The sequence below is a fragment of the Anabrus simplex genome, chromosome 1 (genome assembly GCF_040414725.1).
Source record: "Anabrus simplex isolate iqAnaSimp1 chromosome 1, ASM4041472v1, whole genome shotgun sequence".
Lineage (NCBI taxonomy): Eukaryota > Metazoa > Arthropoda > Insecta > Orthoptera > Tettigoniidae > Anabrus > Anabrus simplex.
The window spans coordinates 504605307-504630372 of NC_090265.1; the positions used below are offsets into that span (position 1 = coordinate 504605307).

The 25066-nt window shown below is 39.3% G+C and overlaps 1 protein-coding gene across 1 annotated transcript; it reads right to left on the reverse strand.

The window, feature by feature from the left end:
* Positions 1–19240: 19240 nt before the first annotated feature.
* On the reverse strand, positions 19241–23291 carry LOC136868258 (endocuticle structural glycoprotein SgAbd-3-like). The gene is made up of 3 exons (XM_067144763.2): positions 23248–23291; positions 20587–20699; positions 19241–19838 (listed from the first exon to the last, which is right to left on the reverse strand). The coding sequence occupies exons 1-3, from the start codon at positions 23254–23256 to the stop codon at positions 19583–19585; spliced, it is 378 nt and encodes a 125-aa protein (XP_067000864.1). The 5' UTR covers positions 23257–23291; the 3' UTR covers positions 19241–19582.
* Between the last annotated feature and the right edge of the window lie 1775 nt (positions 23292–25066).

Genomic DNA, 25066 nt, shown 5'->3' on the forward strand with positions numbered 1-25066 from the left:
GCAACACTAACGAACCTGGAAAAACTACTAAAGATTGAAAGGAGAATATTGAGGATGATTTACGGCCCAAGGGTGGTAGAGGGAAACTACAGATTACGTTCAAATAAGGAGATATACAAAATAACAGAAGACCTGGACACAACAATAAGGAAAAGACGGTTGCGATTCTATGGACACATGGTCAGAATGGATCCAACAAGGTTAAATAAACAAATTTTTAATAAAATATATTACTTGAAGAGCCAGGGGGGATATGCCAAGCAGATGAAGGAAGAACTCAAGAGGTTAGGAATTGCAGATGAAGAATGTCTTGATAGAGACCAATTCAGGAAAAGACTTTCCAACATAAAAGTTCTGGTTGAAGAAAAGAAAGAGCGCAGAGGGGGAAGATGGACTGAAGAGAGAAGAGCGCAACATTCTGAAAGAATGAAGGCACTGTGGAGAAAGAGGAAGGAAGAAGGGATGATTAGAAGGAAGTGAAGTGGTATTGGCGTGGTCCTAAGTTTGGCCGGTTCGCAAGAAAGAAAGAATAATAATAATAATAATAATAATAATAATAATAAGTCCAAATCTGGAAGTTGATGACCTAGTTATGCCCCCAGCTAAGCCAGAGGTCACTGAGCAGGAGTTAACTGGCATCACGGCGGCCACTTCCTACCCGCTAGCCTGCAGCAAGTTTCCACCCGCCCAACGTTCACAGGATCCATTGTTTGAACGTGGCTAAGCCGTTGGCTACTCAACATAATATACAAGTGAAGAGATTCTCAAGTCATCTTTCTCCTTAAAATTTAATATTCCATTCACCCCGCGACCACTTTGACAGATTTTGCCTTCCACGATAGATTTTTACTCAATCCTACACTAATCTGACAATATCTCTGTGCAAACGAGTCTTTACAGCACGTACGTGACTACTTTCTATTTGCCAAAGATATCAACTCCTGCGAGCACGAGTTTCTTTTGTATTCATGGTGAGTTCAGAAAATCGTGGGAGTCCTGTCACTCCACCTTATTCACCTCCAAATCAGACAGTCCTTTGAACTTCATAGTCTTCAACATCTTGACACACCGAAAGCATGTTGTCATTATGGGCAGTTTATTATTCGAAAGTCACAATCGATACTTTACCAAAATCAACGAAACAGGAGTGCGAATAGAGCAGTGGCTTTAGCCATTGGCTTTCTATCCGGATTGCGGAGATTCGAACCCCAGTCGATTCAGGGTGGAAAAGTACACCTGAAAAGGTGGTATCAGGAAGAAGACCTTGCCATAAAACCCCAAAAAAACTCAAAACGAACCTGAATGGCACCAGCAACCCCAGAAATGAACCGAAGGGTGCTCTTAATGAAACATCTTATGCTGTTATTATTATTATTATTATTATTATTATTATTATTATTATTATTATTATTATTATAAGACTACAGTAAAGAAAAATACTCATAATTGCACGGGTGAAACATCTAACATAGTAAATAAATTAACGCAGTCCACACTGGAAAAATGTTGGATAAAAATGAAACTAGCTGTGTAAGTCTGCAAAGGGAGATTTGTAGCGTACAGATATTTGAAAAGAATATTTCATTAAAATAATATTCATTTCTAAGTGAAATTGGAATGCTTTATATCGTCAATATTAAAACAATCAATATTTTATATCCGTGTCTCCTAAACGTCTGCAGTAAGACGATGAAATATCTAGATCTGAATCTGGCATCTACTGCAAGATCACTGAACGAGAATTAAGTAGCCTTTCCACTTCGATTACAATTTAATGTTTTCTGACGTAAGCAAATAACATAAATATGATTTGTGCCGTAGTGGTGTGTTTCCGGTATATATATATATTTTTTAATATTAGAAACTCTCCTGAAAGTAATTTATACTCAAAATCGTGGGACACTGAACTACAAATTATATGTTGCTTTAGTTACCCATATTTGTTCGGAAATGTTATCAACGTAAAGACTGAAGCTTCCTCTAAAATTTGTTGATGACACAACCATTGATGATGTATGTTCGAAAATGCTGAATTTTTAATAGCAGCATCTAAAAAAGATAAACATATAGCTACAAAATGGTCGGAACATATAGGCAAAACGATATTCTCAGTGAATAAACTTCCAATATGAACAGTAAACTCAAAATCATATTGGGAAATGAAAATAGAAAAATATCCGTTATTCTGAAGGATTCTAATTCATCTTATAATACAAGCATTCTACAAGAGTACTTGGAAACCAAATAAGAATGCTCGAATTTGATATTTGATGACTTTCATTATAACCCTTAAAGTAATTCCCACTATTGTCTTCACTTGAACTTAGATCATACTATGATGGGCATTACCTCTGATACAAGCTTTGATAATAATAATAATAATAATAATAATAATAATAATAATAATAATAATAATAATAATAATAATAATAATAATAATAATGGGATAATCACATGATGTTCGTTCCTTCCCCTTGGAAGGAAAGCCGACCACGGCCTAAGCAGACTGAATCGAGAGGGGAGAGGAAAAGACCTTATTTAAACTTTGTTCTAAATAAATATGCTGATGCCCACATACGTCATTTCTATATCAGAAGAAAAAAGGAGATTTCGCCCTGTAATATGAAGCAGAAATAACTGCAGAGAACTGACTTTCTTTTGTACAGTCTGCTTTACGTCGTACCGACACACATAGATCTTATAACGACGATAGTATAGGAAAGGGGTAGGAGTGAGAAAAAAGCGACTGTGGACTGAATTAAGGTACAGCCCCAGCATTTGCTTGGTGTGAAAATGGGGAAACGACGGAAAACTATATTGAGGGCTGTCGATAGAAGGGTTCGAAACCACTCTCTCCCGAACGCAAGCTGATAGCTACGTGACTCAAATCGCACAGCAAATTTCTCGGTAACTGATATTCTTACTGTGGAGTATTTACTCAGATAGACATGGACATTACTCCCACAAGGAGTCATCCAATAAAATAAAAACCAATGGATTTAAATTCTTAGGCCTATACATATGCCACAGGGAAGTAACTGCAGCACATGATATAGGGAGAATTAGCTGTCATTATCCAGTGTACTGTATAAAAGAACCATAAAACAATTTGGAAAGTGAGAACTGTACGTGTTACAAGCAAGATAAATATGCAACGGCGTTATACTCGAGCAGAATATCATTACTTAGACCCATTTGAACGGGTCTGTATTGTAGGAGTTCACGCTTGGCAGATGGTCCACACTTCCTACTGACAAGCGGTCTCCGATGTGATACGCTGTGTGCGTATGTAACGCGGAACAGGTACTGGTCCTATCAGACGCACTACCGACAGAAAAGATCGTCATATTCACCAATGTGTAGGAGTAGAGTGTGGTGCCTCATCCACAGAGATCCTGAAGTCAGGGGGGCTGACAGTGCACTTGCAAATTTCAACAAGAACCATCCATAAGGACCGCAATTGGACGCAGAAATGGTGATGCAGTGGTGATGAGTACCACGTGATAGCCTTGTCAGTGTTGGGCACCACGGAGAACAATGTAACAACGCAAAACTGATTCTTCAATGCCGTACTTCCAGGACACCAGATGCTATGGTCAGGGATACATTAATTTACAACTCCTAATCACCTTTTGTGTTTCATGGAAGCTGGGAGAAAGGGCAGCGACATGACGATGAAATGGCGTATGGCTTTTACTGCCGGGAATGTCCGAGGACAAGTTCGGCTCGCCAGATACAGGTCTTTTGATATGACTCCCGTAGGCGACCTGCGCGTTGTGATGAGGATGAAATGATGATGAAGACGACACATACACCCAGCCCCTGTGCCAGCGGAATTAACCAATTATGGTTAAAATTCTAGATCCTGCCAGGAATCGAACCTGAGACCCCTGTGGCCAAAGGCCATTACGCTAACCATTTAGACATGGAGCCGGACGATATGACGATTAGAATGAGTTATTCGATTCCCTACTATTTTTGTACAACGTATCAATTGCCACTATGCAGAACACATTACCAACATTCTCTGTGAGGTGTGTCCGGCTCCATGGCTAAATGGTTAGCGTGCTGGCCTTTGGCCACAGAGGTCCCGGATTCGATTCCCGTCAGGGTCTGGAATTTTAACCATAATTGGTTAATTTGGCTGGCACGGGGGCTTGGTGTATGTGTCGTCATCATCATCATCATCATCATTTCATCCTCATTACGACGCGCAGGTCACCTATGGTCGTCAAATAAAAAGACCTGCATCTGGCGAGCCGAACTTGTCCTTGGATACTCCCGCCACTAAAATCCATACGTCATTTCATTTTTCTGTGAGGTGTGAACATCATCCCTTGGCTTGCGAAGGACCGGACGATCTACTGTACGTGAGCAGTTGCATGAAGAATTGTTAGAAGCTTTAGGACTGCGCGGTGTAGCATTTTGCATGCTAGTCGCTGTACTCGGGTAGGTTTAATGTGTCAACATAACAGCTGTCCATTATCCTTCTTCTACCGCGCGTCTAATGAACGACGCTTGCCATTCATTCAGATGTGAGTAAGCTCGATGATTTTTATTCTCATTTATACAACTATAAATCGCATTTCAATAAAGACGCTGCACATCGATGTTGCCTTAACATTATAAACCGGAAATCTTCCTTTGATAATATAGGTAATAGGTAAGGGTTATTCTGCCCGAAGGCAGGTCCGAACCTCCGTAGAGGTGTTCCTGAGCCGGAGTTTACGTGCAGTAGGGTGGCCAGTTCCTTTCCGCTCCTCCATTCCCTTACCCCCCACCAACAGCACGTGGCAACCCATCCAACTCCTGACCACGCCCAATGTTGCTTAACTTCGGAGACCTAACGGGATCCGGTGTTTCAACACGGCTAAGGCCGTTGGCTTTGATGATATAAATTGGCTGATTTGCTGTCCACGTGGTATCTCGTCAGGGTCACTCTGATCCCTACCATAAAATAGACCAAATAAATATTTATTGAGTTGTGTTTGACCAAATTGTGCCGGCTTCATGGTCTTGGGGTAGCGTGCTTACTGGATGGCGACTGCGGTCTATAAAACGAATACTAATGGCCGAGAGGATTCGTCGCACTGGCCTTCAGGCTGAACAGAGGTCGCTTGGTAGACCAAGGCCCATCGGGGTTGTACCGCCATGGGTTTTATTTTATTTGACAAAATCTTCTCGGCTGAATGGTCAATCTACTGGCCTTCGGTTCAGAGGGTCCTGACTTCGATTCCTGGCCTCATCGAGAATTCCAACTGCGTATGTTTGATTCTTCGGGTTTGAGGACTAGGTACTTGTGTTCTTTTTAATACACTTCTGTTCATATACATACGACACACCACGCTACCAACTATCACAGAAACACGTAATAGTGAATACATTCCCCACATACAGTATGTTGGCGTCAGGAAGGGCACCCGGACGTAAAACCAGACCAATGAATAGGGACAAGGGGCAGGAAACGTAAGATGAAGAAGATGAATTTTACAAAAGAGGGTCTCTGGGTACTGCTTTATTCCATGTCCGAATAAAGTCTGTATTAGCCTATATTCATAATTGCCGTTGCTGCCCCTTGAAATGAAATGGCGTATGGCCTTTAGTGTCGGGATTTGTCCGAGGACTTAGGCTCGCCAGGTGCAGGTCTTTTGATCTGACTCCCGTAGGCGATCTGCGCGTGGTGATGAGGTGCCAGGGGAATTAACCAATTATAGTTAAAATTCCCGACCCTGCCGCGAATCGAACTCGGGACCCCTGTGACCAACGGCCAGCACGCTAAACATTTAGCCATGGAGCCGTACTGCTGCGCCTTTCATAAGACTCTGATCAATTTCTAGTGAGGAATAGTATTTCTGGTACTAGGTTCTGTCTTTCTATTCCGACGACTGAGGTTCAAATCCGGTTGATCATTTGTTGGAATTTTGGACCAAAAATCACGTGGCGTCAGGAAGAATACCCGACCTTAAGCTCCAACCCCCCCACCGAACAAAATTATTAAAATTAGTCTGGGTGGCTCCAGGAGGTACTCCAGAAATAATTAGGATAAATTGAAAAAGAATACTGACTTATGTCAGCGTCATCCTCAGGTTTGACTAAGTTATATGAAAGGGATTGATCTATGGGGAATGCTAACAATGGCATTCCTGATGCAGCCAGTTCCTACTGCGAATTGTGTGGAAGTGTCACTCATTGAGTAGGTTAGTGTACGAATTTCACGTGGGATTGGTGGACTGATGGTGTAATAACAGCTTCTGCCTCAGTGAGGAAAGCATTGGGAAACTAGCTAATTTCCCTATTACGCTTATTCAGCGACGCCTAAGCTATTTATGGCAGCTGATAGTAGAACAACCGGGCGAGTTGGCCGTGCGGTTAGGAGCGCGCAGATGTGAGCTCCCATCTGGGAGATAGTGGGTTCGAACTCCACTGTCGGCAGCCCTGAAGATGGTTTTCCGTGGTTTCCCATTTTCACACCAGGCAAATGCTGGGGCTGTACCTTAATTAAGGCCACGGCCGCTTCCTTCCCATTCCTAGGCCTTTCCTGTCCCATCGTCGCCATAAGACCTATCTGTGTCGGTGCGAAATAAACCAAGTAGCAATAATAATAATAATAATAATAGTAGAACGACTTGGGAATCAAACAGCTTCCTGGTTGAGGACCCACCAAACTCCTTGAATGTTTTCCTTTAATACTGAGATCCAATATAGAGGTTATACTACTTAAAAAGGTAGAAATGACCAAAAATGTCAAAATTCTTTTTGAAATCGACCGACATTTGCTCTCTATTTAGATCAAAATTATGTGTAATATCTACGTACAATTCACAAGATAATTATATTTTAGCCAAAGGTTGCACGTTGCAATACCTTTAAATCAGCGGGCTGTTGATGCCAGTGATACAACTGTACACAAGGATCTACTTCTGTCTCACTCTCTTGATGACACTGGCTGTGTGGGTGGTGTACACGCAGGCCATGCATGTGTCCATGGGTTAGTGAGTTGTGTTTGAGGCTGGCCTACTTTGAACGTGTTTCGACAGTGCGCGCTCCTTTTGCGGTTTGATTGTTTGTTTTCAAGTATTTTGAAGTATTTGTTCCTTTACTGTGTCGAGAATTGTGGTCATAATGTCTAAGAGAGGCAATCTAACGAGACGGAAATCGAGGCATTTTTACAGCAAATCGCTGTACAAATGAAGATAAAGGTAATAATAATGTTTTCTCCCACATAGGCAGAAGTGCATCGGCAAAGGGACGTGGGTTGGAGGTTAAGTCACCTGTTTGTGATGCTGAGGAGACTGACAGTGTGTCTTCCTTACTGTTGAATATTGTGCCGTGGAAATATCCAATTAATTGAAATTACTTTATCTGGGTTGTCTAGCACATTTTATTTACTATGGGGAGAATGTGTTGAAACATTATTTCAAGAACAGTCCTCAGATACTAATAATATTGGAATTAAATGGCGTATGGCTTTTAGTGCCGGGAGTGTCCGAGGACAAGTTCATAATAATATTAAATTGAGTAAATGAACATCAAAACCGTAAAGAAAGCAGTGGCTTTTCGGAATGTCGGTCGCAAGTTTGGAATCATTTGGATTCATAGAAAAAGAATGTTTTATCATATCTCAAGTAGCAAAGAGGGGAGACCCTACCTCGATGCTACCCAGGGACCCACAAGCCCGGCTCGAAAGATTTTATTACTTATGTGGAAGACTTAAAACCGAGACTGCCTGAAACTACAAAATGCGACCTTTTGCTACGTAGTTTTAGGCCAGCTGTGGCAAGCTGTGATCAGCTGTGATGAAGGCTAGGTTCATATTGTCTCTGATAGAGCTAGAATGACTTAAGGCCACGGAATTACCACATTCGGTAAAAATAAGAAAAGGGGCAGAGTTTGAAACAGACATGGCCTGTGGTAGATGTGATCGCACTATATTCTCGCGCTGATAATGCCAAGTGCCGGCCTCGCGGTGTAGGGGTAGCATGACTGCCTCTTCCTCAAAGGCCCGGGGTTCAGCTCACGGCCAAGTCATGGATTCCTACCTAGATATGAGGGCTGGTTTGAGCCATCGTGTTTAAGATAGAGGCCCTGGTCTAGAAATCCAAGAATAACTGCCGAAATGATTAGTCGTGCCGACCACATGACACCTCGTAGCCTGCAGGCCTTCGGGCTGAGCAGCGGTCACTTGGTTGGGGATGTTGCGCCATGGGAAAGGGGGATAAAAGTGTCACTGATCATTACATTCACATAATGTGCAATGTCCAGGCAAATCTCTGTCACGAGAGAAGTTGTTTTGTATGACCGCGGCGCATACTGTCCGCATGGCAAGAAAAATAAATAATAATAATTTACTATATGCTTTACGTCGCACCGATACACATAGGTCTTATGGCGACGATGGGATAGGGAAAGGCTAGAAGTGGGAAAGAAGTGGCCGTGGCCTTAATTAAGATACAAGTCCAGCATTTGCCTGGTGTGAAATAGGGAAACCATGGAAAACCATCTTCAGGGCTGCCGACAGTGGGGCTCGAACCCACTTTATCCTGAATACCGGATACTGGCCGCACTTAAGCTACTGCAGCTTCCGAGCTCGGTAAATAATAATAATAATAATAATAATAATAATAATAATAATAATAATAATAATAATAATAATAATAATAATATGTGCTAATTTAAACGCGTGGTGTAGGAGAAAGGTAGGTCTATCTGAATATTACTCGGAGGCTCTGGGTTCGATTACCGACCAGTTCAGTGATTTTATTTCTGGTCTGAGAATTGGAACGAGGTTGATTCAACATCGTGAGACCAACTGAGTTGCTGTCTTTCACGAGAGGCAGGAGACTCGTTCATGAAATTCAAACTACTGCCAAGGAAGTCGTTACGCTGATCACGTGCCACACGAATAGCTGCAGGCCTTAATGGAACAAGAACGTTCCTGTCATTAGTAAATGTAACCAAATCTCAAATTTAAACACTGACATGTAACTTCCGATCATTCTTGAAATGCAAGTTGAGCTAATATCCTTTGAAATAATGGACAGGTTTATTACGCAAATTAACGGTATTTTAAGAAGATGGATCCAAATAATCCTTTTGACGTATATTACGGTATAGTTATATATTAACCCATTTTCATACGCTTCTCTTTCTATTTCTGCTTTGCGAAACCGTCTGACACAAAGGGCTGAGTTTTCCAAGTGTTTGAGAGAGAGGTTCAGTCTTGACGTTGGTAGCTTTGTCATAAAGCAAATTCATCTCCGTATAGGCCATGAAGTCTCTTGGAGGGGTGGAAGATAAAAGCTTCCACTATCCGTAATCTCGGCGCTGGGTGGGGTAAAGTAGTTAGCTCTACGTCCGGCCGCATTTCCCTCCCAGGAATTAACCTGGTACTCATTTTTGGTGTAGGCTGAGTCGGGGCGATGTGCAACTCTGAAAGATGAAATCTCGTTTCTTAAATGCTTCGACTTCCTGACGGCGAATCGAACCCACGTCCTTCCGGGCGAGCCGAGCACGACTTTACTGCTTCGGCGAGGCAGCGCTAGCATTGCCATAACATATGACTATCTAGATCTGTAATTATAAGCAATTTTTTCAGTTTCGGAATATTCGTAATGTATTATTTTGAGCGTAGTTTCTAGTATTTGAATTTTCTGTGAAATATACGACTATGTCTCTCAAATTTATCAAGAGGTTGAAATGTCCTTAATTATTTAATTCAGTTAATCCACTGAACTAAAATCTCTCTCAATGCCTTCTTATCTATCTTTTGAACATTTTCAACCGTCATTGTACTGAACACCATTTGTTCTAAACCGCCCGTTTGAAAGAAAAGTTAAAAAAAAAAAAAAGCACAAACAGAACACGGTCAAAATACAGTAGCTGTCAAATTCAGAGTTGAATATTTCATGGTTGTTACAACGGACGTTTTCGAGGTACAGCTATAAACATTACAATCTGAAGATTGATACTCTTGCTTCTTGTAAGTGATTAAGGACATCTTAATCGTCAGCGCCGTGTGATTAGTGTGTGTATGTGACATTTTTTCGGATCATCATCATCCACTTTTTATTTTTTCTCTTTATGTTTCCGTGGCTGAGAATACAAATAGTCGGTACTGCACATGTACTGATGTGTGTATCTGCGGTCAACTGGGGCGAGACCAATTCTCTGACCAATTATATTACGATTGACTGCACACCGTTCAAGGTTAAAATTTGTCTCCGAGTTAAGTAACCTTCAACTTTACAGCTTTGCATTCGGGAGGCTGTGGAGTGGTCTCTCCATCGGTTGTCCTGAGAATGTTTCCCCGTGGTTTTCCGTTCTCCTCACTAAAACAAATATCGGGATGATGCATTTTATAGGCCACGACTGTTCCCCTCTCACCGTCTTCGCACCTCAAACCACCAAACACATCTCCTGGCCTCTAGGAGGCCCGCCGTAGCCCATCAGGATATTGAATGGAAATATTTTAGTAGTAGTAGTAGTAGTAGTAGTAGTGGTTGTAGTGAAAATTTGTGACGGAGCTGGATATTGAACCCAAACTAGCGCTAGACTACGGCAACAGGGTATATATATTGCTTGCGGACTGTTTTAAGAGGCTATAACAATTCACTCGTTAATTTTGTAATATTTACAATACTAGCTGTACCGGTGCCCTTTGCTACATTTACAAAATTCAATGAATTCTAATAAACCCATTCAATAATAAATGACTTACTTTATTCAGTTCATCCCAGTTATTTCTGGAGTCGCCTTAGCCACCGAGATTCCTTTTAGGTTTGGCCGGGGATTAAGGCTGGATGCACTTCCTACGCCGCCTGATTCTTGAGATGAAATTCTAGACCCAGAATTGACAGGGATTCGAACTTCAGCCTTCCAGGTAGGGAGCCAGTAGCTAAACCACTGAGCTAATCACGCCCCCTTTAACAATAATGCATACTACCAATAAAATGAACTGTGTTACGTAATAATATTAAAAAGTAGGTGTAGCAGGTCCACCACATTCTTCATTTAAAGGGGCAAAAATACATCGAGTAAAATATGTATCTGCATTATTCTTGCAGGTTTTTTCGACACTTGTATTACTTTCAATGTAAATACACATATTTTTTCCTAAGCATATGGTTTCAATTCACGTAATGTTTTTGAAAGTGTCTTTGCAAGTGAAATTTAGTTTTTACCGAGTACCATGCCATCTAGTATGGGCTAGAACAAATTTATTACTTTCATTGACTTGTTTCAGTCTCATCCTTGGCTCTGAAAGCGTGAAAGTGACTGAGGTATGATCTATGATAGTAATTCCATTCCATATGCAGCCAGTCCCGGTTATGAATGAAGGGAAAACATCGTTCGTATGGTCGGGTGGCGCTCATATTTCAGTGGGCTTGGCAGACTGATATGTAATAGAAACTGCTGGCTCGGTAAGGAAAGTAACTATCTAACTCTCCTCATTTCCATAGTAAGACTCTTCAGTGACATCTAGGCAATCCATGACAGCTGGTGTTGTAGCTATTGAGGTTAACACCAGCCCTCGGATTGAGAAATCAATACAAAATACTTTTGAAAAACAAAGTTTTCTGCTGGGTGAAAACAAAAGCATTCATACTTATGCTGTTTTGCATGTGAAGACCGATTCTGAAAACCTCACTTTGAGACAGTTTGGTAACTTCATATTATTCTAGGAATCTAGTGGGGTGTCAGGTTCTGTGAAGTTTGTTTTTCCTAGTGCTTCAACTTCGTACTAACACATCGAAATTTTTCAGCTAGCCAAGGATGGAAAAGGTTGGAATTGGGAAGGAAGTGGCCGTGGCCTTAACCCTCAATCGGGCGCGCTCTTCCGACGAACACTCTAGGGCGCGCGCGGTATTTTAGACCGCAACGATTATTTTCATTATTTATTGTACGGCCTTGGAATATAATAAAAATGTTGAAGTTTAATATTGTTGCAAGTAAGTTTACTATTATTTAGATAATATTTAAAACATTTTACGTACTCAATGACCGCATTAGAAAAATAAAAACTTGTTGAAAACTTAGTTGATTTAAAAATACATTTTGAAAGCTTTGAAAAATAACTTTCCGTTCTATTTATTTTTTCTGGTTTGTAAAATGGAAGCTGTTTGAACTAGATATATATTTATCCTCCCCTTCATCCATTGTCGCTGTAATATTTCTGGCATAAGTAATCATAAATTAAAACACCGTTTTTTTTAGAAATATTTGTATTTCAAATGATAAAAACTTCTAATCTTACAGCATAACTACCAACTTTGTGAAAAACATGTATATGAGATAATTATACAATATTTTACGTATATTTGAGTTCATATTCAAGTTCAATTTTGCACTATTTTCTTTATGTGAACACACTGAAGAATTATTGTCATTGTTTTAACCAAATATTGGTATAGTCGACAATCTCTTGTACAATATCGTCTGGAAGAAATAGCTCCCAGGTTCCAATTGGAGTTTTAATATTCCTGGCTAAGCCTTTAGGCCCTACCAGGCATGTTACAATATTACGACCTGGTCCACGACCAGTTCTTGCGAATGGTGGGTGGGCATGCCGTTATGTCTTACCGTCCTTGCCTGTCAAATTCACTTCAGAACACCAGCACCGCATCCATCATCACCAGATAGCTCACTATTTGTATCATGGTCAGTAATCTGAAGATTGTCAGTTTCACCTTCATCATCACTTTGTGGCTGCTGTCTGGAAGTATCTTCTGCTGCCTCATCAACTTCTTCCAATAGGCATTCTACTGCTTTGTCTCTGTCTTTCACAAATGCAGTTATTCTTTCACTTTCTTCCTTTACAACACTTTCTGTCAATAATCGGATCCTTTCTTCTTCAGCAGGATCCATATTGAGATGTATATGCACACGAAACTAAACGAATCTAGTAAAACACAGCCGGGCGCGTACTGGTCACAATGACCGAGACACGAGTTACACTAACGGGCGCATCGGTGTAAAAGACCGCAGACTGACTCGAACATCTACCTTTCTGTCTGCAGGGTGTCTGACGAGGGGCCACCCTATCAGGTAGCTAGATTATCCCTTGGGGGAGATAGTCTGGAGGAGGGGGGGCATAGCTGACCTTCAGACGGATTCCCTGACCAAAACTTTTAGTGGTCGGTCGTTTAGACCGCTACGCGCCCGAGTAAGGGTTAATTAAGGTACAGCTTCAGCATTTGCCTGGTGTGAAAATGGGCGGAAAATTGTCCTCAGGGCTGCCGACGGTGGGATTCGAACCCACAATCTCCTGACTACAACCTCACAGCTATGCGACCCTAAGAGCACAGCCAACTCGCTCGGCGTACCAAGTTAGAATTTTCTAGGGTGATTGGAAGTACCTCATAATTCTTATCTACTTTTATCCTTTTATCTACCGTAATAAATCGTTATACTTTCACCATAATATCTCGAACATTTCCTTCAGTTTTACCTCGGAATTTCATGTTATATATTAGTTCGGACTTCCATGAAAATATTAATCCCTTGAAAACTATAGGTCATCACTTCGGAGTAGCTCAAAAAGAAAGAGAATAGAAGCTTTTGAAATGTGGCGTTACAGAATAATGCTGAAGGTAAGGTTGGTAGATCGAATCACGAATGAAGAGATGCTTAACAGAATTCGTGAAAGGAGAACAATTTGCATAAATTTGACGAGAAACAGAGATAGGATGATAGGACACATCATAAGGCACCCAGGACTTACTCAGTTAGTTTTTGAGGGAAAGTGTATCCGGTAAGAACGGTAGAGGTAGACCCATGTATGAATATGACAATCAGATTAGAGCAGATGTTGGATGAAGTAGTCACGTAGAAATGAAAAGGTTAGCACAGTATAGGATGGCATGGAGTGCTGCATCAAACCATTCTATGGTCTGATGACACCAACAACAACAACAACAACAAGAACAAAAATATCAAGAGAGAAGTCTGTTAGATGTACGAAGTTCCTCCTTTTCTTTAAAATATATTCTTTACTTCTATCTTTCTTGCTTCCCTTGTTTGCAGATTTATTTTAGCTGTTAGTATTCAGTATATTTAGCAAACCAGCGCACTGTAATTTTAAGTGCAGAAACTGATAGTAATTTATGTTACCGTTCACTGTATTGTGTGTAAATGTAATTCTTAAAGCGTAGATTTGGGGTAGGTTTGGTGGTATTTTGAATAAATATCTAGACTATTCTGACATTCTAATAATAAGCATTGCTCGAAACATTAATTAAAAAGACTTCCACAGTGCTACATACCTTTCTAGCAACTACAGGTTTTGGTTTGCACATTGATATTAAAACCATTCATCCAAAATTAATTTTAAGTCAACCTTTAATTTTTGTGCAGTATAGAAGGAGGAACTGATTACCATATATCATGTAAAGCAGGCTGTGAATCCTTTTAGCGGATACGATCGACCAGTATTATTTTGCATGAACCCCATATCGCAACCCTAAGTCTAGAACCTCCTATCTATACTTTAGTTAGAATTCAAGAGTCGTCTTTGGCTATGAACTTGAACTCCCTGCCACCTGTTGATAAAATACCCATTTAGTTTCAAAATATCTTAAATGAAATATTTTGAACGATTATTTCAAATATCTATAGAAACACCACAACAGGAAGATAAGAACAGTTTAGGTACTTAATGTAGAACATATTAAATCAGGAGGCGCGTAATTTCAAAGAAAACAAAAGTTTTCAATGAATTCTACAGAAGATGAAAGCAAAACTTCTGAATTCACTGAATTTTTAACATTAGGTTCGTGACGTACCAGTACATTTTAATGTGGGTAAGTATGTGCTGTATTTACAAAGGATCACTTTACAATATTTAATATATTTAATTAGCTGACATTTTAAATTAACAGCGTTGTGAATGAGAACTGATTTGACGAAAAGGATCAGTAAATGAATAATTCATCGATAAAGGTGATTGATAGTATTTTGAAACTGACCAGCTGAGAGGATATCACGTTCTATGAAAAAATATTCTAATAGAAGGCTTTAGATGAGTTGTCGTGAAAAGTGAATAGGTAGTTGAAAAAGTCGCAAGCCCCGGGACATGCAACCGGCTCTTCTGATGGGTGGGTTAACGGTTATCAGCGGGGGTGAATCACGGGAGAATTAACTTCATCTATTTGATAGTGAATCAGTTGTCCTTGTACTGTGCTAGAAATATGACATGTGGATATTAATGATTGGCGAGAACCGCAGGAACAGCCACTCCTTACAAAATTCTTCTATGGTATCCTGACTTTGTAGGGTATTCTTACAACCAGGGTGTACCTAGCTAAGATTGGATTCACTTTCACTTACTTCTGCCACTGTCGAATTGTTCATCTTTCCATTCCGATGTAATACGACCTTTAGGAGGCCTTTGTTGATTATTTATTTATATATAATTTATGACTCTGCCGTATATATTACCGATGCCTTCATTCAACAAGGAATCGCTTCATTTTTCCTCTTTCTGCAAGCATTAAACTTAAAAGACGATTGTTTTATTATTGTACTTACCCTTAAAAGCAATGTTATTTAAGCCACTGAGCTCCAAAGTAGCTAATCGCACCATGGCAGTACAACCTTGATTGGCCTTGGCCAAAAAATGTGACGGCTGATCAGCCCGTATCCTGCAGATGCATACTGGAGAGCTCGGGAGATACAAACTGACTACGAACCAGCGTCGACCCAGTGAAAGCGAAGTAAAGAAGGATCGAGAGGGTGACAAATTAGGATAGGTTCAACTGTACAGAAATACAGTACATGGTGCACATAGAGCACATACCTGATGCCTTAAATGTGACCTTGACAGTGGCAGAGAAAACGTTACTGATCTGCACAAGAGAAGGATAGAAAGAAAGTAACAAGGCGAACTGTAACACTGGCTACCTTATTTTTAGTTATCAAATACTTAACAATACCATTCTTTTCCTCAATGTTCCATGTCCTTCAAGAACGTTGATGTTCAATAGCATGGTATCTACATTTTTCGTACCCATCTGGAACAGCACAGAATAGAATATCCCCCTCCCCCAGTTCCGGGTCGTCAGAAACTAAGGAGAGAGTATTCAGTTCATTGGCAACAATGCATATACCTATTACAGACAAAACAAACCAACAAACAAATGTAATTTGAATGAAATATAAATACTACCAGCTGGAAAATATACTGTATATGAAAGACCAAATATTAAAACAGAACAAGATACTAAACTTAGAGTTGTTATCGACTTTAATCATTATTGCCTTAAGCTCTATACATTTTCATATTTTTGAGTCAAATTTTGTTTACATGCATGGTTACGAAACTTCGTTTTCACTTCTCCATACTCCTTGTACTAAAAGCCAGCGCGCTGACCATTTAATAACATTATGTGCTTAACGCCCCACTAACTACTTTTACGTTTTTCGGAGACACCAAGGTGCCGGAATTTTGTCTCGTGGGAGTTCTTTTACGTGCCAGTGAATCTACCGACACGTGAGAAAATTATAATTTTCCGTATACTTATTTTCAACTGAAATATGGTGAATATTTAACTTGTAAAAGCACCCTTTTACTGAGCCCTAAACAATGCTAAAGGTACCGTGGTCATAATATTCGTCCGCGCCTGTTTTTCGCCTGTCTTCGATTTTTCACTGGGTGACCGGATGTAGAATATGATACGTTATATTTCCTAAGACGTGGCACTTCTACGTTTATTACTCTAGAAGTTCTGTGGATTTCTAATTTAGCTACTTGTTCTAAATTTTATGTTAAAAAATTCTCACTCCAGGTTAGTATTCGTTGGGAAAAGTTAAGTATTCTAATTTGCTTTTCATTTCGAGCCATTAGTATTGATGTTCTTAAAATTTGTACCTGTGTATCAAACGTTAATGTGACTAAGAAGAGTAGCAGAAAATTCCAAAAAAGATCCCCTGTCAATAGTTTTCTGAATTATCAATGGAGAAACCACGCTTAAAGCGACCAGCTTATCTGAAGAGTAGATTATAAGCACTGTAGATTCGGTTCCATAGTCTTCGAAATACATATTTTCAAATCCCGGGAGCTGATATTTACCGATTTGTCAGAACAGCTAGAAAGATTAGTATTGCGTCATGCTTTCCGCGTTAACGAACTGGATTAATACAAGTTATGCAGCTTGCGCACAAAAAAAAATATTTCTCTGTTCCTTGTAGTGCAACCACTGTTTACTAAGTTGCTGGAATAGAGCAGTAGTAATTAAGTAAGATGGTTTGATATACCAAGACATTTCATCAACTATTCTTCGTTAGAAATATATCTGTGTAAGGAGCTACAAGTACTAACACTGATGTCTCCAATTTTCTTTAAAGATGTAGATTTTCTTACTGTACAGATTACGAGTATCAAAATTCATTTATCTAAATTTTTGCAAAGGAAGTGATAGCTGGATTTTCTTAATAGAATAAACATTCTCCTGTTCAAGTAAACATCATTAACATTCTACTTATAAAGTATTTTCAGATGTCATTATTTTATTTTCAGTACCATGTGCCATTCAGCTTTCTCTAACTAGAGGTTGTCCAGCAGACAAAGCATTCCAGACATATAGCACGTGTTATTATCAGATGGTAAATGCGAGTTCCACCTGTCAGTCGTTAACAGTTATGCAAACGATTCTTCAGAATAGATATTGAACCCATAGAGGCTATCACGTTCATAAATAATATATTGTACAATATGAACAGCTTACAGTACTACGAAAATATGGCTGTTACTATGCCTCAAGCTCCCGCTACTTCTCTGCATGATAAGTAATATTTTTCTTTACGGTATGGAATTGTGGATGCATAGGGGTCACGCTTTTCGTTACGAACATCCGACGTTTGGGTTTTGGAGGTATCTGATCTGATGGTAGAGTCAATTGTAAAACGATGAGTCGAGTAGATTAGAATGGCTCCACTGAGCGCCAAGTTCACGCACTTAATCATATACTCACGTAATCATAACATACTATACTTTATCCGGACGTTCCCAAAAGACATCAGCGATAAATTCCGAATACGGTGCAGAGGGTCATTTCTAAGTGCTTCAACATGTTTGCAGGCACCCAAGACATGTGCAAGGGTTGCTGTTTCATTGCAGTAATGGCAACATTGGTTTCCGTCTTGGGACCATCCTGTTAATGGCCGCATTGGCTGTACGTTAACGGTGAGTTTGAGTGAATCTCTCACTTTACTGCTCCATAACGCTCAATATTTGTCACTTACCCATTCGTTGGTCACCGTATATTCCTAGAATAAAGATGAATCCCTTCACCCTTATGAGGTTAGAAATACCATTTTGCATACTCTCTCGCACGTACAGTAGGTCTTCTCTCAACTGACAGGCACTTACAAGTTCGAATGGGACTGTTTCGTAGACAGATCTAGTTTATAAATTATTTATTTCATTTCAGCACTAAATTTCCTTCTTAGTACTTACAGTTACACTTCAGGTTTGATGTACACTACAATGACAAGAAGTTTATTGTATTTCATTGAACTGAAATGGTTCCATACTCTGTAAAAAATAAATGATCTCTTTTCTTTGAACTCTATTCTTATCCCACATATCATTTAGGTAAGAAAAGAATGCGTTATAATCATGTCTCTATACACTAAGAAGATATTTTGTTAAATTATGCTGTTATATATATACTCTGTGGAAAATAGTCATTGATGAATTTCAATTACGATAACTTATCATTATTATAATTCATGATGTTTTAATTTAATTCACATGCGTAAGATAAATAGGCTATGGATATACCTCTAAGTGTAAAAGGAAATGAAATGACCAGTGGAATTTCATTGTGTACAAACACCATGAAACTGATCGAACAACGATAATATTTGAGCGTAAATTCAAAAATTTTAGTATTATGTTTTGTACATTTTTATATCAATGTCAGATTCCATGATCTATAGACAGATAATTATTTTAAATAATCTTGACTGCTGGTGATTTCTTGGGTGAACCATTACAATGAGGAATATTTTCGGTATAGTTTTCAAAATGAATATACACTGTGATAACTCTAAAATGGGACTACTCTCCTACCAAGCAGGTTTATTGTTACAAGATTTTCTGTAAGTGTTTTTGTGTCATTCAACGAGCAGAATTCTGAGATAAATAGATTTCCACTCTACAACGTAGCATGTTATTTGGATTATGATAGAGGATGTTTATTGACAGTATTTTAGGGATTCATTTGAAAAACGTAGGACTATATATCTTGCATTAACATTTTAATTTAACAATTCAGTATGTACATAGAACACAAACATCATTCACACTGCATGACTTTCATCATTTTACAGTAATGATTGGACGGGAGACGCGGTTGTAGTCATGGATATGGCACTGTATTGTGATGTAACCGTGAGAATCATGAACCAACATTTAATTTTGTATAAACGTTTCTTGATGGATGACTAAACATTAGTGTGTTTTTGAAATAAACTTGCGTGATTACGATCACGATGACTGGTTGAAATAATTTGGTGGTTTTAAAATCTGTCCCAAATAGAGCACTTGTAAGGCATCAGCGTAAATAACTTGTCGTAGAAGTATCTACTTCTCCTTGGGAGGTGGTGCCGTAGCCAAGTAGGCGAGCGCTCTGGCGATGGCCTCTGGGATAGGGGGTGGTACTGGCAGATGTTCACCCTGAGGCTGGTATCCGTTCTCGTCGGCGGTGTAGGTCAGACGGATTGGGGTGCCATCGGGGGCTGTGTAAGAGGCTGAACCTTGAACAGCTTCTCCAGCTTCGGCTCCGATCTGCTTCAGTTGTCCAGACTGTTCAGCCTCGGTACCGTCGGAGTTCTTGAAACTGTAATGTGAAAAGATAGGAATAAATCATGAAAACGCACACTTCTAGATCAATATCAAATGTGGGTTGGAAACTATGTTATGGCTTCTTTTGGAGCGTTATTTAACTCTTAGAGGACCCAACGACTGCCCTTACGCAAATGGCTGCACTAACTAAAAGGAACTGCTGGCGATCCTACGTCGATACAATAAATCAATCAACTTTATAAAATGATTAATGTTATTTAGAGAATTTTCACGCTGACTGTAGAAAAAGATTTCTCGTAATTTTACAAGTAAAAATAATGTAGCAATTCTAGTCACAACCTATATAATGGATCAGTGAACTACTGCAGAGTATACCCTCATACTTTGCACCACATCAACTAGTAAGGTGCTTTTTACACGCTATTTTATTAAATATATCTGGTTTTAAAAATTATTCGATAATTTCCATCTAAATGTTTCTGGTATATACGCAATACTGAAACAAATATATATTATCATTTCTGGTGAAAAATAGCCTAATATCACCAAGGTACGAACAGAGATTAACAGCATGTGTAAAGAGGATTCTATCACAAATAAATGGAAACAGTGATAGACTGAATTTAGTCCACATGGTAGCCATGCACAAGGCTACCATCTCACAATAATTTCAAATGAAGCGTAAAAGTATAATATCTCTACCTTTACGTTGGGTAAACATGACGTTAATATTTCACACATCGCCTATAATAAATTCAGGTTCATTTCCTTTCGTACCGTACCTGTATCTGAAGGTGCCATCGAAGTCCACGTTGTTTTCGGCGGCCACAATGGTGATTTCAGGGTCTGAGGGGTTGGCTGCAGCTGCCAGCCCAACTAAACAAGCAACCAAGATCTGGGAACAAAGGAAAGTAAGTATCAGGTAACACTCGAAACTATCAGCGCATGAGGAGATGAACTAGAAGATGATCATGCATTAGTAGTACCGCAAGAAAAACATGATGCTGGTTGGCGTCCATCCAGTTTGCTGGCTACCGCCTTTGAGTCTTGGAGGCTGATTGTACGAAATCGATTCCAGTTAATGGATAAGACGGCAAACAACGAACTTGTCACAAAGTGATACGAATAGAGTGATCAGCTTTTGATCTGCCCACTTAAATTTCACGAGCATCAATTGTGTAAGAGACTGTCCCCCGAGCCATTCCAATAAACAAATGTAAGAAAAATAAAACAGTAATGGTATTTTACAATATCAGACGAATGGATGCCTACACCTATGCAACTCAACGTTGACCAAATGATTTTGAGTATCATAACAGGCTATAGCTAGGAAAGTAATGAGCACGACAGTGTGGAACGAGGTTAAATTGGCATGGTGATATTTAATTTTTTGCTGGTGGTTTAACGTCGTACTACCATAGTGAAGGCCTACGGCGACGTAAGGATGGGAAAGAGCTAGGATTGGGAAGTTAGTAGTCCTGGCATTACTTAAGGTACAACGTGTTCTGTTCGTGAGGAACTGAGGAGTTGTCTGATGGGAATAATAGCAGCCGAGCTGGAACACCGGAGATACACTCATAGAAAGCAAAATGGCTGGGTGTCAAGGTCTCTTTAAAATTATATATATTTTTACCATTCAATTACGAAGCGACGAAAGCTATCGTTCCTGAAATGAAAAAAACGGAAAACCACGGAAAACCATCTTCAGGGATGCCGAGGGTGAGATTTGAACCTACCATTCCCCGAATGGAAGCTCACAGCTACGCGACCATAACTGCACAGCCAACGTGTTCGGTTCTTGAGGAATTGAGGAGTTATCTGATGGGAATAATAGCAGCCGAGCTTGAACACCGGATATACACTCGTAGAAAGCAAAACGGCTGGGTGTCAGGGTATTTTTAGAATAATATATTTTTTTACCTGTCAGATAGGAAGCAGGATATCGTTCCTGAAATGAGAAATATGTAGCTACTAATGTTTTCTGTCATTCATAACTTGTTGGAAACTACAGTATCTTGCATGTTATATTCTGGTCTGATATTGCTACATACCATTAACTACAAATTGTGACTGATTCCATGGTTATGGCATTAAATCCGTGGAGAGAACCAAAGAGAATGTTTCTAATGCACTCATAATAAGGGAATTCCAAGATTGTTTAAGAGTTAGCATGTAATATTACACTAAGTAAAGCAGTAAGTTCAAAACAGTTGGTGTATTCAGACGTGGCTGGCCAAACATTAGCGAAAAAGTAGCACAAGAACATGGAACCATTCTAGAGCAGGATATTTAGAAAGTTATCAGTGCAATCATTTCCCTATGCCTGCAACAAACTCTGAGCGACAAGAAATATCATTGGATGGAGTTTAATGCACACTCCCCTCCCACCATGGTGCGACAGCTCTTAAGGACCATGACCTGCCAAGCGATCGCTGTTCAGCGGAAGGCCTGCAGATTATGAGATCGCGTCTTGTGGTCGGCACGACAAATCCTCTCGACCGTTATTCTTGGCTTTCTAGACCGGGACCGCACTGTCATATAGCTTCTCAATTGTTATCACATGGGATGAATGGACCTTAAACCATCCCTCATAACCTGACCTTGTCGGGAGTCAACCCCGGGGCCTTCGAGTATGAAGAGGCACGCCACTCTTATATCGCGGGTCCGCGAGGTTAATTTAGTTGACTAACAATGTTGAATTTTATTCTAATCATTATCTTTATGGGTACTGTATTAAAACTCTAATCCATGATGAAAGTTTAGGTGAATGGATTATTTTCTAATCGGCCCATGTATCTGTTCCATGATTTTCGTTTTCACCTTGTCCGAAGTAAGTACTCAAGTATCTCAAAAATAATTACGATCCTGCAACCTTCAGTTCGTATACAGTATCGAGAAATATTTTAAATTACATTTTGTAAAATTTACAACGGACATATTTGGATATTTGTACATTTTGGTAGCAATATTGAAGGTAAAATCTACCAAGGTTTACTTTCTTTCCCGCCGAGGGTGGTTTAATAGCATTGTGTTATCGTATACATTATTACATGATAATATTAAATCATTCGTACCAAGTTAGCGGGTTCGACCTCGGCAAGGTCCAGCGTACTCAAATACTCCACCCCGTGTTGGTATATTTAGTGAGACGTAAATCCATAACTACAAATTTAATGTGTTAAATGAAAACAATTTAAAAACATTTTCTACCTTAACCACTTAGTTCTCATTGTTGGGCTTCCTATACGTCTCAGCATTAATTCGCTGTCATTTTTGGCCACATTCGTAATAAATTGATAAATGATAAGAAAGAATCGTACGATTATCAAAGTGGTTTTATATAAGTACCGTACATTGCAAATTTAAACGATTGAAATGGTCTTTCGATTTCCAGTTAATGCATGAGTAGTATCCCCCGTCAAGAAGTAGCTGTGTCTCCTTACCAGTTTCATTGTGAGAGTCGCGTGTTCCTGTCGAGAAGAGGATGCACTGTGCCAACTGAGAGGTCTGAGCAGTTTATATAGCGGTAAGGTTGAGGATGACCAAGAGTAGAGGGGGAATGACGCAGCATCTTGACACACAGAAGGAGCCATCAAATACTTGTTCGCTAATTTTAATGCAAAGAAACATTAGCCGAAGAATAATATTTCATATTGAATATCACCTCGTAGACATGTCCTAAGAATGGTGAATTTTATATAATTCTGGTACAAGAGAAGTAGATTATGTTTCTCTGGGTTTGAGAAATCAACTTTGGTCATTCAAGGACCTTGAAGTAATATTTTTAATAGCGCGGATCACTTAATATGGCTGACATTCACTTCATATGCCTGTCCACTTCTGTGGCTTTTCCATTAATTTACCAATACATTTTAACCTACTTTATACGGAGTTTGTGACGTGTGGCATATACTTACCCAATTATGTAAGTTAGCGATAATCAACGGAACTTCAGAATAGATATCTTCTACTGGTTCTTTAGGGATACAGAGTGTCCGACTCGAAGTTATCCCATTCCAAATTTGCAAGGTAGTTATCAGCACGAGAGGAAAGGAAGCACTGTTACGTACATGAGGATCGTTTTCATTACTAAATAAAAGATTTAGACGCGATAATCGATCCTTTGAATATTATCAAATATAGATCAAGAATATATTGGGGGGATCTTTGCAGGAAACACATGGTATTTAGTCTAGAATATGTACACACTGTGGATCCAAATAATATAAACCAAAATTCGAATGTTACCAGTTCCTGAAGCAAAAATCCTGGATATTATAAATGATTCAGGATTGGGCACCATCAGATTTTGGTGCAGAAACAGACTCCTATTCCCAGGCCAATTTTAGTGAATCTGTACCTTCTATCTTGCAGTAATGTAAACACTATTTAAGAAATCAGCATCACCTTAAATAATAAATATGAGAGTTCTACAGTCCGCCCCGACGGTATTTAGATTGTGAGGCCTAGAAGTCTTTCACTTCCGCGTCTTTCGTGGTCCTTCCCTTTCTTTGGCCGATACCTTAATTCTACGAAGAATGAGAAATATCACCTTATATTAGGTGTGAAACAAGAAAACTCAAAAAATGGATTTCTGCATTTCTTGCACTTTGGTCATATAAATTTAATGTCCCGAATACAAATAGCAATAAGATAGCATACAACATCACTTTTACTTTTGAAATTCTCAGGTAAATTATCATGTTAGGATGGCTACCACCCTGACAAGAAAAGTCGAGAAAAGTTCTAAAAGAACCGAATATAATTCACCCATATTTCATTTTTGCTCATGCTTCTAGATGGGTCATGTTGAAAATTTTTGTTAGAGTATAGTGGATCCGAGGATGATGGTACAGTGGAGGTCATACCAAATGCTTGGGTGATAAAAGCGATTCTTACTCCTTCGCCGTTTGTTTGTCGAGCAGGAAACAGACGTGAAGAATCCAAGACTGCCTCCTCCCTCTCTAAAAACTCCCTTTACGGGAATAATCACCCCTAAAAGTTTTAAATGAATTTTACCACTACTTTGAACATTAACGAATATTTTCGATCTCTTAAAATAAGTTCTTTAAAAAATATGTAGTATTTCCTTAGCATTGTTTTGAAAAATAATAATTCTCTATAAACTCTATTTATAATAATATAGAAATGAAAAATTGACATTTTTGACTGGCGCTTAGTAAGATATATTAAGTGGTTAATTTGACTTCTACACATCAATATAGATGAGAAGTGCTGGAAATTAAAATGCTACTGTTTGAG

What these genes read in the sequence shown, in the direction of transcription:
- LOC136868258 (XM_067144763.2), bottom strand. An exon ending in GATGGCACCTTCAGATACAG is followed by an intron (nt 19,839 to 20,586) that starts GTACGGTACGAA and finishes TTCACATTACAG; the next exon opens with TTTCAAGAACTCCGACGGTA.